Below are 12,780 nucleotides of genomic sequence, written 5' to 3' on the forward strand. Positions count from 1 at the left end.
GATGTTGCCAGGAGTGGAGAATTTTAGCTATGAGGAAAGGTTGGGGTTGTTTTCTTTGGAACAAAGGAGGCTGAGGGGAGACTTGATTGAGGTGTATAAGAGTGGATAGGAAGGATCTATTTCCCTTAGCAGAGAGATCAATAACCAGGAGGCACACATTTAAAGTAATTGGTAGAAGAATTAGAACAGAGTTGAAGAGAACTTTTTTCACCCAGAGGATGGGGGGGGGGTCTGGAACTCTGCCTCAAAGGGTGGTAGAGGCAGAAACCCTGATCACATTTAAAAAGTACTTGGACATGCATCTGAAGTGCCGTAACCTACAAGGCTACAGACTAAGAGCTGGAAAGTGGGATTAGGCTGGATAGCTCCTTTTGGCCAGCACAGACACGACGGGCCGGAGTGGCCTCCTTCTGTGCCGTAAACCTCCATGATTCTATGATAGTTCTGCAAGAGATACGAGTGGCTCAGTGGATGAAAGTACATAGGGTCATACATGAAGAATGCCCACTTGGGTGAGATGAAGACTCGCAAGGCCCACGGAACTGTACCCTAGCAGGAGTCGCCTTTGAGAGCAGAGGAAAACAATGGCAAGACAAATGCAATCTTCCCTAAACCTAGAATCACATCAGATCCAAGCTCTTTTTGACACAGATAGCCTACAGGGCAGACCATGGTAATAGGAAATGAAAATGAGATACTTTCCTTTCAATAAAGGAAGCTTATTTCTGGACAGTGATTTCCTGGGCTAAGTGAAAAATGGGACACAATTTTCAACTTGTCAAACAAGAGTCCACAAAAGCATAGAGTTCACAACCCTTCAGACTAAAATAAGGGCTAGAATAATCAAACAATTCTAACATTGCACAAACTCAGGTCCAAATGGTTCTGATGTGAACTGTTCAGTGCTGGAACCAAATCCCAGCCAACAGCCTTCAGCCAAATGATAGGCTCAACTTTCAGCTGTTTTTCACAAATCTAACTGGCATTGCTGCTGAAAGCAAGCAAGCCTGATATAGCAGCAAACATCTGAGCTGGAGTAGACCGGAAGGAGCGGACCTGGTGGGAGCAGAGAGAGCGAGCAGTTAAAAGGAGCAATCCTGAGTGGCAGCAACTCAACAGAGGCAGTTTTTGAAAAAGTGACGTCAGAGTAAAAAAAGTGACGTCGGCACAAGGGAAGGAGCTGATTGGTGAGTGAATATTTTTTTTAAAGTTTATAAGTTTATTTCTGCTAAGTTAGTTAATAGCCTATCAAATAGAGGGAAAGAGCTAATTGGTGAGTAGCTGAGGAGTGTTTTTGTTTAAGTTTTAAGTTAATTTCAGCTGGGTTAATTCTTAGTCTATTAAATATAGGCATGGCAGGGCAGCTCAGTGGAGTGCACATCCTGTGCCATGTGGGAAGTCCTGAACACTTCACGTAGCCTGGACGACCACGTGTGCGGGAAGTGTTGCCAGCTACAGCAACTTGAGCTCCGGGTTTCAGAGCTTGAGCGGCGGCAGGAGTCATTGCGAGGCTGAGAATTATGTGGAAAGCACGTTTCTAGAGGTGGTCACCTTGCAGCTTAACTGTATGCAGGCAGAGAGGGAATGGGTGACCGCCAGACAGAAGAGGAGGACCAGGCAGGTAGTGCAGGAGTCCCCGGAGTGCATCGCGCTCTCCAACCGACCGGTATTCTGTTCTGAGTACTGGCGACGGCGATGGTTCCTCAGGGGAGTGCAGCCAGAATCAAGTCCACAGCACCACGGCTGGCTCAGCTGCACGGGGTGGGGTGGGGGAGGAGGAAAGAGTGGAAAAGCAATAGCGGTCGGGGACCAGGCAGGCGTTTCTGCGGTCATAGACGCGACTCCAGGATGGTATGTTGCCTCCCTGGTGCCAGGGTCAAGGATGTCACTGAGCGGCTGCAGGACACACTGAGGGGGGAGGTGAACAGCCAGAGGTCGTTGTCCATATCGGTACCAACGACATAGGCAGAAAGAGGGATGAGGTCCTGCAGGCAGAGTTTAGGGAGCTAGGAGACAGATTAAAAAGCAGGACCTCAAAAGGTAGCAATCTCCAGATTACTCCCGGTGCCACGTGCTAGTGAGTACAGGAATAGGAGGATAGAACAGATGAATGCGTAGCTGCAGAGATGGTGCAGGAGGGTGGGCTTCAGATTCCCGAGACATTGGGACCGTTTCTGGGGAAGGTGGGACCTGTACAAGCCAGACGGGTTACACCTCAACAGAGCCGGGACCAATATTCTCGCGGGGAGGTTTGTTAGTGCTGTCAGGGAGGGTTTAAACTAGCTTGGCAGAGGGATGGGGCACCAGCATATAGGAGTAGAAAAGAGGAATAAGGTGCATAAAAGAGTGAGTGTGTTGGATAGTACTAGATGCAGTAGTAGTACCATATTAGATAGGAGCAGACTAAGACAGACTATGAAAAATTCAAAAATGGGTTTAGAATGCATAAGAACATAAGAAATAGGAGCAGGAGGAGGCCATTCGAGCCTGCTCCGCCATTCAATGAGATCATGGCTGATCTTCTGCCTCAACTCCATTCACCGGCCCTATCGCCATATCACTTGGTGCCCTTACTAGTCAGAAATCTATCGACTTCCGTTTTGAATATACCCAATGACTGAGCCTCCACAGCCCTCTGGGGTAGAGAATTCCAAAGATTCACCACCCTCTGAGAGAAGAAATTTCTTCTCATCTCAGTCCTGAATGGCCTACCCTTTATCCTGAGGTGGTGGCCCCTGGTTCTAGACTCCCCAGCCAAGGGAAACATTCTCCCAGCATCCACCCTATCAAGCCCTGTAATAATTTTGTATGCTTCAATGAGATCCCTTCTCATTCTTCTGAATTCAAAAGAATACAGGCCTAGTTTACTCAATCTCTTCTCGTGTGACAATCCCGTCATCCCAGGAATCAATCTTGTGAACCTTTGTTGCACTCCCTCTATGGCAAGTAAAACCTTCCTTAGGTAAGGAGACCAAAATTGTACAGTACTCCAGGTGTGGTCTCACCAAGGCTCTATATAACTGGAGTAAGACTTCGTTACAAGAGGATTTGAGTACAGGAGTAAAGGCAGCCAGCATACCATTTGCCTTCATAATGGCTTGCTGCACAAGGACACCCAGGTCCCTTTGAGCATCTGCATTCCCCAATCTTTCACCATTTAGGAAATACTCTGCCTTTCTGTTTTTTCTACCAAAGTGGATAACTTCACATTTATCCACATTATATTCCATCTGCCATGTTCTCGCCCACTCACTGAGCCTGTCGAGATCCCCTTGAAGCCTCTTCACATCCTCTTCACAACTGACACTGCTACCTAGCTTTGTATCATCAGCAAATTTGGAAATGTTACATTTAGTCCACTCATTGATATAGATTGTGAATAGCTGGGGCCCAAGCACCGATCCTTCCGGTACCCCACTAGTCACAGCCTGCCAACCTGAAAAAGACCCATTTATCCCTACTCTTTGTTTTCTGTCTGTTAACCAATTCTCAATCCACGCTAGTATATTACCCCCAATTCCATGTGCCCTAATTTTGTTCACCAACCTCCTGTGTGGGACCTTATCGAAGGCCTTCTGAAAATCCAAATACACATCTACGGGATCCCTTTTGTCTACTCCACTAGTGACATCCTCAAAGAACATCAATAGGTTTGTTAAACAGGATTACCCTTTCATAAATCCATGTTGACTCTGCCCAATCTTACTACTGTATTAGTTTCTAAGTGCCCAGTCATTGCATCCTTTAAAATAGATTTCAGCATTTTCCCAACTACTGATGTGAGGCTAACAGGTCTGTAGTTTCCCGTTTTCTCTCTCCCTCCTTTCTTAAATAGCGGGGATACATTTGCTATCCTCCAATCTGCAGGAACCGTTCCAGAATCTATAACATTTTGGAAGATGGTAACCAATGCGTCCACTATCCCAATGGCCACCTCTTTCAAAACTCTGGGATGCAGGTCATCTGGTCCTTGGGATTTATCGACTTTTAGTCCTATTAATTTTGCTAGTACTTTTTTTTTTTTACTATTAATAATTTCTTTAAGTTTCTCATTCTCGCCACACCCTTAGTTTTCTTGTATTTCTGGGAGGTTTGTGTGTCTTGGAGGTTTTAAACTCACAAAGTGTGGTGAATAAGGTTGGTGAGCGACAAGCACAATTAGCCGTGTGGCAATATGATGCTGTGGCAATAACGGAAACGTGCCTTAAAAACGGTGAGGACTGGGCACTTAATATTCAAGAGTACAAGGTGTTCAGAAAAGATAGGGAAGGAAAAAAAGGAGGTGGGGTGGCAGTGCTGATTAAGGAAGACATTGTAGTGTTGGAAAGGGAGGATGTTCTTGAGGGGACAAGTACAGAATCCATTTGGTTAGAGTTGAAGAGCAAAATGGTAGGATCACTCTATTGGGGGCCTCCAAATAGTGAGGGGGAAGTAGAGGAACAAATCTGCAGGGAAATCGCAGAGATATGCAAGAGCTATAGAGTGGTGATATTGGGGGACTTTAATTACCCAAATATCAGTTGGGATAATGCTAGGGTAAAGGGAAAGGAGGGGGAGGAATTTCTGAAATGTGTTCAGGAGACTTTCCTTGATCAGTACGTTCCTGGCCCAACTAGGAAGGAGGCATTGCTGGATCTGGTGCTGGGGAATGAGGTGGGCCAGGTTGACCAAGTGTCTGTGAGAGAACACTTGGGTACGAGTGATCATCGTATCATAAGATTTAGATTAGTAATGGAGAGGAGCAAGGAACAGTCTAGAGTGGAACTTCTAAACTGGAATAGGGCTAACTTCAATGGGATGCGAAAGGATCTAGCCAGGGTAAAATGGAACTAAAGACTGACAGGAAAAACTAACGGAACAATGGGTGATCTTTAAGGAGGAGATGTTCCAAGTACAGGCTAGGTACATTCCAACAAGAGGGAAGGGTAGGAAACCAAAGCAAGGGCTCCTTGGATGACGAGGGAGATAGAGAAGATGATGAAACAAAAAAAAAGGTGTATGATGCATGTCAGGTGCATTCTTCAAGGGAGAACCAAACCAAATACACTAAGTTGAAAGGGGATGTGAAGATGAAAATAAGATTGGCAAAGAGAGAATATGAGAGTAGAATGGCAGTTAACATAACAGGGAACCCAAAAATCTTCTACTGGCATGTAAACAGTAAGTGGGTAGTAAGAGGTGGGGAGGGGCCTATTAGAGACAAAGGTGGTGATATATGCTTAGAGGCACAGGGAAAGGCTAGAATACTCGATGAGTACTTTGTATCGGTGTTTACTAAGGAGGAGATGGATGCTGACAAAATATCAGTAGAAGTGGAAAAGGCAGAAGCAATGGAAGGGGTGAAAATTGATACAGGATGTACTAGAAAGGCTGGGTATGCTTAGAGTGGACAGGTCGCCTGGTCCAGATGGCTTGCATCCGAGGTTGCTAAGGGAATTGGGGGAGGAGATAGCGGAAGGGCTTACCGTAATTTTCCAATCTTCCCTAGATGCGGGGGATTGGAAAGTGGCAAATGTGACACCATTGCTCAAGAAAGGGTGCAAGGACAATCCTAGTAACTACAGGCCGGTCAGTTTAACATCAGTGGTGCGTAAAGTTTAGAAACAATAATCAAGGGAAAAATTAACGGGCACTTGGAGAGGTTTAAGCTAATTAAGGAGAGCCAACACAGATTTGTAAAAGGCAGATTATGTTTGACTAATCTAATTGAATTTTTTGATGAAGTAACAGAGAGGATTGATGAAGGGAATGCAATGGATGTTGTTTACATGGATTTTCAGAAGGCATTTGACAAAGTACCACATAGAAGGCTGGTTAACAAAATTGAGGCTCATGGAATAGGTGGGTCAGTGGTAGCTTGGATAAGGAATTGGCTTAAGGACAGAAAACAGCAAGTTGTGGTAAATGGCTACTTTTCAGACTGGAGGATGGTAGACAGTGGTGTTCCCCAAGGGTCAGTGCTGGGGCCACTGCTTTTATTGATTATAATAAATGACCTGGACATTGGAATACAGAGTAGAATGATGATGATACCCTTCCCATAACCCCAGAACAGTAAACTCACTAGCCAGCAACCCTTTGTTCTGCACATAAATCTTCAGCATCTTTTCTTGGCTGCTGCATCAAGGTAAAAATCTAGTTATTTGAAAACTGGCAGCAGTGGTCCACCATAGGATATTGTTAGTACTGTACTAGGAAAGAAAAAAAAAGACTTCCCAAAGCACTTCACAGCCAATGAAGTACTTTTGAAGTGTAGTCACTGTTGTATTGTAGGAAACACGGTAATTTGTACTGTGGAATCACATCAAAGTCCCATAAACAGCTGACAACAGAAAAGGCATGGCTCGGTACATGGCCACATACAATGTGTGTATTGGTGTGAATTGTCCTCGTGATATTTCCTCAGTTTTCTTCTAGTGGTATAACAGCAACCCATCTCCCACAAATAGAAATTGAACCTGAGGAAGCATTAAATGTTTATGGCAAATAATTTACAGAAGTTTGACTCATACCTCAAGCAAAAACACAATTATATTAATAGCACAAATTTTCCTGATTGTTGCTATCCCCACTCTCCCCCGCCTGACCTCACCCCACAAACATCCATCTCCCCAGGCACAATAGTCAGGAAAAAAGGATAGAGACACATATTTGCCTGGATTTCCAGAGCTTCTCTGGGGGCAGAGCTGGGCCTGCATCTGCAGTAGACACAGGTCTATTGTTCCAATGTAAATGAAATACGAGAGGGTGCACCCAGCCTCCTGCTCCATTTTCCTGGATGAATGTTGGCTGGACATCCCATCAAAGGACATGTATTATAGCCTGCCCTGAATTCCTGCAAAGTGAATGCTGCTCCTATCCAGTGCAGAGGTAGGCAGGAAAATCTACACTAATCAGATGCACCTTTTTTTGTAATTTAAATATAAATGTTGCAAACTAAAAACAAAGGTAATGCATTTTTAAACAAATATGATTATGAGCATTAATAGTGTCACGTAGCTAACCAGCTTAAGTAGTTGCCTAATTATATACCCAAATTACTTTTACAAATTGAATAAACTTGAGCTGTAGGTAACCTTCTGCATACTTACAGTGCCAGATAACTTTTAGTTCAACCAATAGTTTTTTTGATCCACCATGACTTGTTCCTGGAAGTTTCTGCATAGCTTCGCCTTTTTTATTGAGAATTTCTATTCTCAAAGCACCTGAAACAGGACCAATATCTTATTTGAAAGGCTCATTATATACAGCAATTTTTTTTAAATGGAAGTTAATACAGTTTTCAGGTTCCTTCTTAATGGAAGCCAACACAGCATTCTAGTTGTTATGTGTTTTGATAAGTTACTTGGTTCTGAGGAGTTGCATAATAAAGCATTCAAATACAAAGAAACTTTACACAGCTACACTATCCGGTCCTGTAGAGAGCTGTTAAAAATCAGCAACACTGTGAAGCATCATACTTAAAAAAAAAAAATTAAAAAAAAGGGCAATTCTGCAGGGCACCATAGAGGAAAAACAAATTGAATACCTTTTGGTCAAGTTTAAATCATAAAAAAAGGTCAGTGAATTCTGTTAGATCATCAATGTAATCACCATGCTTTTTGGTTGATTCTTCTGGAAATCAAAACGCATGCCTGGCCCAGTCATTGCACAACTGGCTCTAAATGTAAACTTAATTTTGATGAAGAATTACATTTAGTTTAATTTGTATGTTCTGTATTCTACATACTGTTTTGTTATGGTACCATTGCAAAATTAGTAGGACCAATTACAATTCCATTTCCCTGTGTTAAATGGCAAACAAGAATGAACATATATAAGTATTATTATTTAGGCATGTTTCTGAACTCATGTCAACAAAGTTAACTGTAAATTGTTTAAAAAGAAATCAGTTTAGCAGTCCTTTCATTTTTGGGGTTTGATCCTCATAATTCTGGTAACACCCGTGAAAATCTTTTCTGTACATTCTCCAGTATTTCAATATCCTTTTGTGGTATGGAGATTGAACCGCACACAGTACTCCAAGTACTCATATTCCCATTTAATGTTTATGCACTTTGTATATGCCTTTTTCTTTAGATTCAATTTTATCTTCAACTCTTATTTATCCATGGCATCTCATTCTTGGCTAGTTTGCTATTTTTAATGCAATATTTCCCCTGAACTATACCAATCTTCCATGTAAATACTGCCCACTTTGTTCTACCTCATCAAGTATCAGTATTTTTCTCCAGTTCATCTCCTTTAGTTCCATCCTCATTTCCTAATAGCTGTCTTTTTTTCCAATCTATTACTTTGGTCTTTGAACTACATATATATTTCTCAATCATCTCTCAACCGGACCTCCACCTTGAAATTGGGTAAGGGATCTCATTTCTTGTTCAACAGAGATAAAGGAAGTCCTTACAGCTAGTTAGCAAAAAAACATTTTTTTTTAAATCCCTGTAAAGTATTAAAAAGATGTACAATGCAGAAATCTCCCAAATCATTGGAGATAACACCTGGTTAAGAGCCACTGGTGTGGGCATTGAACAGCAGACTTGAGAAGTGTATGCAGAAATACACACAGCTATCATTCTGTAGTGATGAAGATCTGCTGGCTATCAGTATGGCCACATGTAAGTAGCCGGACCAAACTAGTGAGACAGAAGAATGAATCAACCAACATGGCATCTGGGCATCACTATTTTCATGGTTTTTGACAATTACAGTAAATTGCTAGAAAATTGAAAGCTATGAAAAAGGTAATTTCAAGCCCTGTATTGGCCACAAACTGTGGTTGAGGCATTCGGCACATATTTTCCAGCCTAGTTGTGCAATAACAAAGCCCCAAAATCAATCTGTGCTGCAGGCCAAAGGTGGCAATACTATTGAGAAATCATTGAATGGAGTATTGATGAGAAATACTCGAATAGATGAAGACAAATAAAGTGTGTTAGGAGGATAAGTTTTCTTCTTACCTATGGGTATTCCTGCTGGTCTGATGTCATTTGCAGTAAGTTCATCTCCTTCTGGCCAGGTTACAGATAGTTTATCGGGGAGCCTGTTTCAAACAAACAGCAACTGTATATTTCTACATGTAAAAGCAAAATCTTAATAATAAAAATGATGAATGTGAATCTATCGTATGAATTTCTAGTACCTTGCCATTTCATCTTCTATGTATTTCTTGATCATAGCAACAGCTACAGTTCTATCTAGCTTCGAGATAGGAATGGTCTTCACCTCATCATACAAAGCTTGGGGTTCCTTTGGGGGAGAAGAGGGGGAAAAAAATAAAATGTCTTACTGAGTTACAGTCACTTATTTTCCATCACCTCCTTTGCATACTTTAAGCAAAGTTAGTGTGCCAGTTTAACACCCTACCCGATTTGACTTCCATGGAGAGTAAAATCAGGTGAGGTGTAAAATGGGCAGCCCAATCCCATCAGTTCACCGCAAGGTAGGTTAGGTTAAAATTACCCATATGTTTAGATATTGTAGTGGCAAGCCCAGTGGAACTGTGCCTTACACCCATTTTATTTTGGCAAAACCTTTGCAGTCATATAAATGTATGTATGATTACTGTACCTCAGGTGTGCTTTAACCAATGACATTTTAAATTTTGTTTTACCTAATAATTGTCAGTTACACAAATTGCTCCTTCCACAGGATTTGGCGCAGGGATAGCACTGGTCTTCACACTGCCAATGAAATACAGTGATAAAGTCCCACAGAGGAACCCTGCATTTCTCATCTGCTTAGAGATGATAGGCAGATTGGAATACAGTGAAACCTGTAAATTACAGACACCTAAGGGACGGCATCAGCTGTCCTCATTTTCAAAATGGTCATTGTATATACTGACAGCTGCTGCAGGGGAGATTCAAACCCCGGATACTGGCAGGGATTGTGGCTGTAGGGGTGATTCAAACCTCACATGAAGCTACAGTGGCTGCAGGGGTGATTCAAACACGGATACTAGCAGGGATTGCAGTTGCAGGGGTGATTCAAACTCCGCTACATGCAGCTACAGCAGCTGCAGGGGTGATTGAAACCCCAGATACTGGAAGGTACAGCGGCTACAAGACTGATTCAAACCCTGATACCAGCAGTGACAGCGGCTACCAGGGAGGCGGATTCAAACCACGATACAGGAAGGGGCAGCTGCTGCAGGAGGGAATTCAAACCCTGATACCAGCTGGGACAGCAGCCCCAGGGTGGCGGGGGGAAGAATTCAAGCCCCAGATACTGACATGGACAAAAGGGAATCCAGTAAACAGTCCATCAGTTATCACGATCTTCAGTCAGATACAGTACATACTTTGAACATTATAATGTGTGACGTCAGGCTTTGTCCCATGTTTGAAGGTATAAAAGGCTGCCCGTAGTTCGGAATTTGCGAGTATCCGTGGTTTCAGAGTGCCTCTTGTATCTTTTACAATGCAAGTTATTTGGAGCTGTCAATCATTGTCTGTTTTTTGCAGGTGTCCATTTATACAGGTTTCATTGTACGTCTTTATCCAATACTAAACTTCGTTACTAGGTATAAGGAAACTTGTGGATCTGTCGGACATTCAGCACTTTATCCAATTCAAGAATGCAGTTATGACTCCTCCTCAAATAACTCTGCCAGCCCATGATTGTTCAACTTTCACCCTTTACAGTTTCATGCTTTCACTACCTGGTAAACGGATGCAGTCATTAGCATAAGGCTGATGCTGTACAGCAATGGTCTACAAATGTTTCTGTGTAGTTAACATTCTCAGGGACCCCCCTATACCAACGTCCATAAGACAACCTCAGTTATCTAAAAGGAAGTAATGTTATCAGTACATACAACAAATGAGACATTCTAATAAGCCAATTACACTAAAAAATATAGAATTCTCAAGATATTGTGCTCACAGCATGCAAGTCCAGCAATAAATATCCTAAGGTACAAGGACCCCATTTGATAATTTATTTTCTGTACGGGGTCTACTATCAGACCCATTGTCCAGTGTTCCAAGTGTTCTAAACAGCAAATTGCCAAGTACAGGGCTTTGCAAAGTTGTTCAAATTGCTCTAGCTATTTAGGACCAGGCCGACATAGGATCCTAGTGGTGCTGGTCCATTCCCATTCTAGGGGGCTACTACCTCCACGAATTCTAGGACCACAGACTGCCAAAGTATCTGAAGTAACATAGTGCAAACACTCCTACTACTAACTACCACTACAACAACAATGTATTTATATAGCGCATTTAACATAGTAAATCATCCCAAGGCGCTTCAAAGGAGTGTTATAAGACTAAAAATTTGACACAGAGGCACAGGAGGAGAAATTAGGGCAGGTGACCAAAAGCTTGGTCAAAGAGGTAGGTTTAAAGGAGCGTCTTATAGGAGAGAGGCGGAGAGGTTTAGGCTGGGCATTCCAGAGCTTAGGGCCTAGGCAACAGAAGGCACGGCCACCAATGGCTGAGCGATTTTAATCAGGGATGCTCAAGAGGGAAGAATTAGAGGAGCGCAGATATCTCAGGGGGGTTGTGGGGCTGGAGGAGATTACAGAGATAGGATGGGGCGAGACCATGGAGGGATTTGAAAACAAAGATGAGAATTTTGAAATCAAGGTGTTGCTTAACCGGGAGCCAATGTAGGTCAGCGAGCACAGGGGTGATGGGTGAAAGGTGAAAGGGACTTGGTGCGAGTTAGGACACGGGCAGCTGAGTTTTGGATGACCTCAAGTTTACGTAGAGTAGAATATGGGAGGTCAGCCAGAAGTGCATTGGAATAGCCAAGTCAAATACCTAAAGAAACACTGCTTTTATTTTACTCTAAATCAAAGTACTGCAGAACTCAGTTCTGATGAAAGAATTTGCTGTTTAGAAGACTTGGGCAATGGGTCTGACAAGAGCCTTGACAGAAAATAGATTTAACAGTTCTCATGAAAGCTCATCAACCTGAAACGTTAACTGTTTCTCTCTCAACAAATGCTGCCTGACCTTTTGAGCATTTCCAGCATTTTCTGTATTGATTTAGAGTATTTAAACAAATTGAGAGAGATTTGCACTGCCAAGACAAATCCTGTTTGGAAGAAAACACAGTATTCCTTTGGCATGGTGTCAGAGCTACCATATTACAATAGTGAATGCAATGTCATGGACTCCACCACCAATGACAATGTACAGAAAGGACTGGATACTTCTCGTAAAAACTACTGGAAAAAAATCTTAATTTTCGCTGTTTTAAATAACCACCGATTACCACGCAAATGTGGGATAACCGTATACCATAATATTATAATAAGGGATTCTATACTTCAAAGCAGGCGTTCTCAACTGAGTGCCACAATAAGATTTCAGGGGGTCCACCAGTTGGTTTAGATTTCAGGGGGTCCACCAGTTGGATTATCCAATCAATATACAGGGGAAACTGCTGATGTTAATGGGATAAACATCAGTAGTCTACCCTGTATATTGAGACGAGTGGAATAGTCTCAGCTATACAAAGACTGTGAATGCACAGTCAATTCAGGTTCTGACTGTCGGACACCATTTGAACACTTAGACAAGTCCCTTTGCGTGTCACTGACTTTTACAGCAGTATTTACCTCGGTAAGTTTTTTTTTGATTAAGCCCTAATTGTTCGCATGTTCATAAACTACTCGCCGCTTTTAACTATTAAATAAAATAGTGGAAGTGATAACTTCTGTTCCAGGGGATTAAAATTGGAGTTGGGGGGTGGGAAAATCCACGAGTTAATCCGGCGTTGTGTGGGCAGAGGTAGCGCGTGTCTTCCTTTCAACCCTATTCTTTCCCC

General features: G+C 42.5%; 1 protein-coding gene across 1 annotated transcript in view; it reads right to left on the minus strand.

Moving 5' to 3' along the window:
• smchd1 (structural maintenance of chromosomes flexible hinge domain containing 1) overlaps positions 1–12,780 on the minus strand; it is a 256,400-nt gene that overhangs the window by 200,451 nt on the left and 43,169 nt on the right. Inside the window, exons 15-17 of the mRNA XM_085992795.1 lie at positions 9,143–9,249; positions 8,961–9,043; positions 7,092–7,205 (exon numbers count right to left, since the gene is read on the minus strand). Of these exons, the coding sequence (XP_085848921.1) occupies positions 7,092–7,205; positions 8,961–9,043; positions 9,143–9,249 (304 nt within the window). The remainder of the gene's footprint in view (positions 1–7,091; positions 7,206–8,960; positions 9,044–9,142; positions 9,250–12,780) is intronic.

Source organism: Somniosus microcephalus, chromosome 7 (assembly GCF_052327205.1).
Source record: "Somniosus microcephalus isolate GS21.2 chromosome 7, FLI_Smic_1.0, whole genome shotgun sequence".
NCBI lineage: Eukaryota > Metazoa > Chordata > Chondrichthyes > Squaliformes > Somniosidae > Somniosus > Somniosus microcephalus.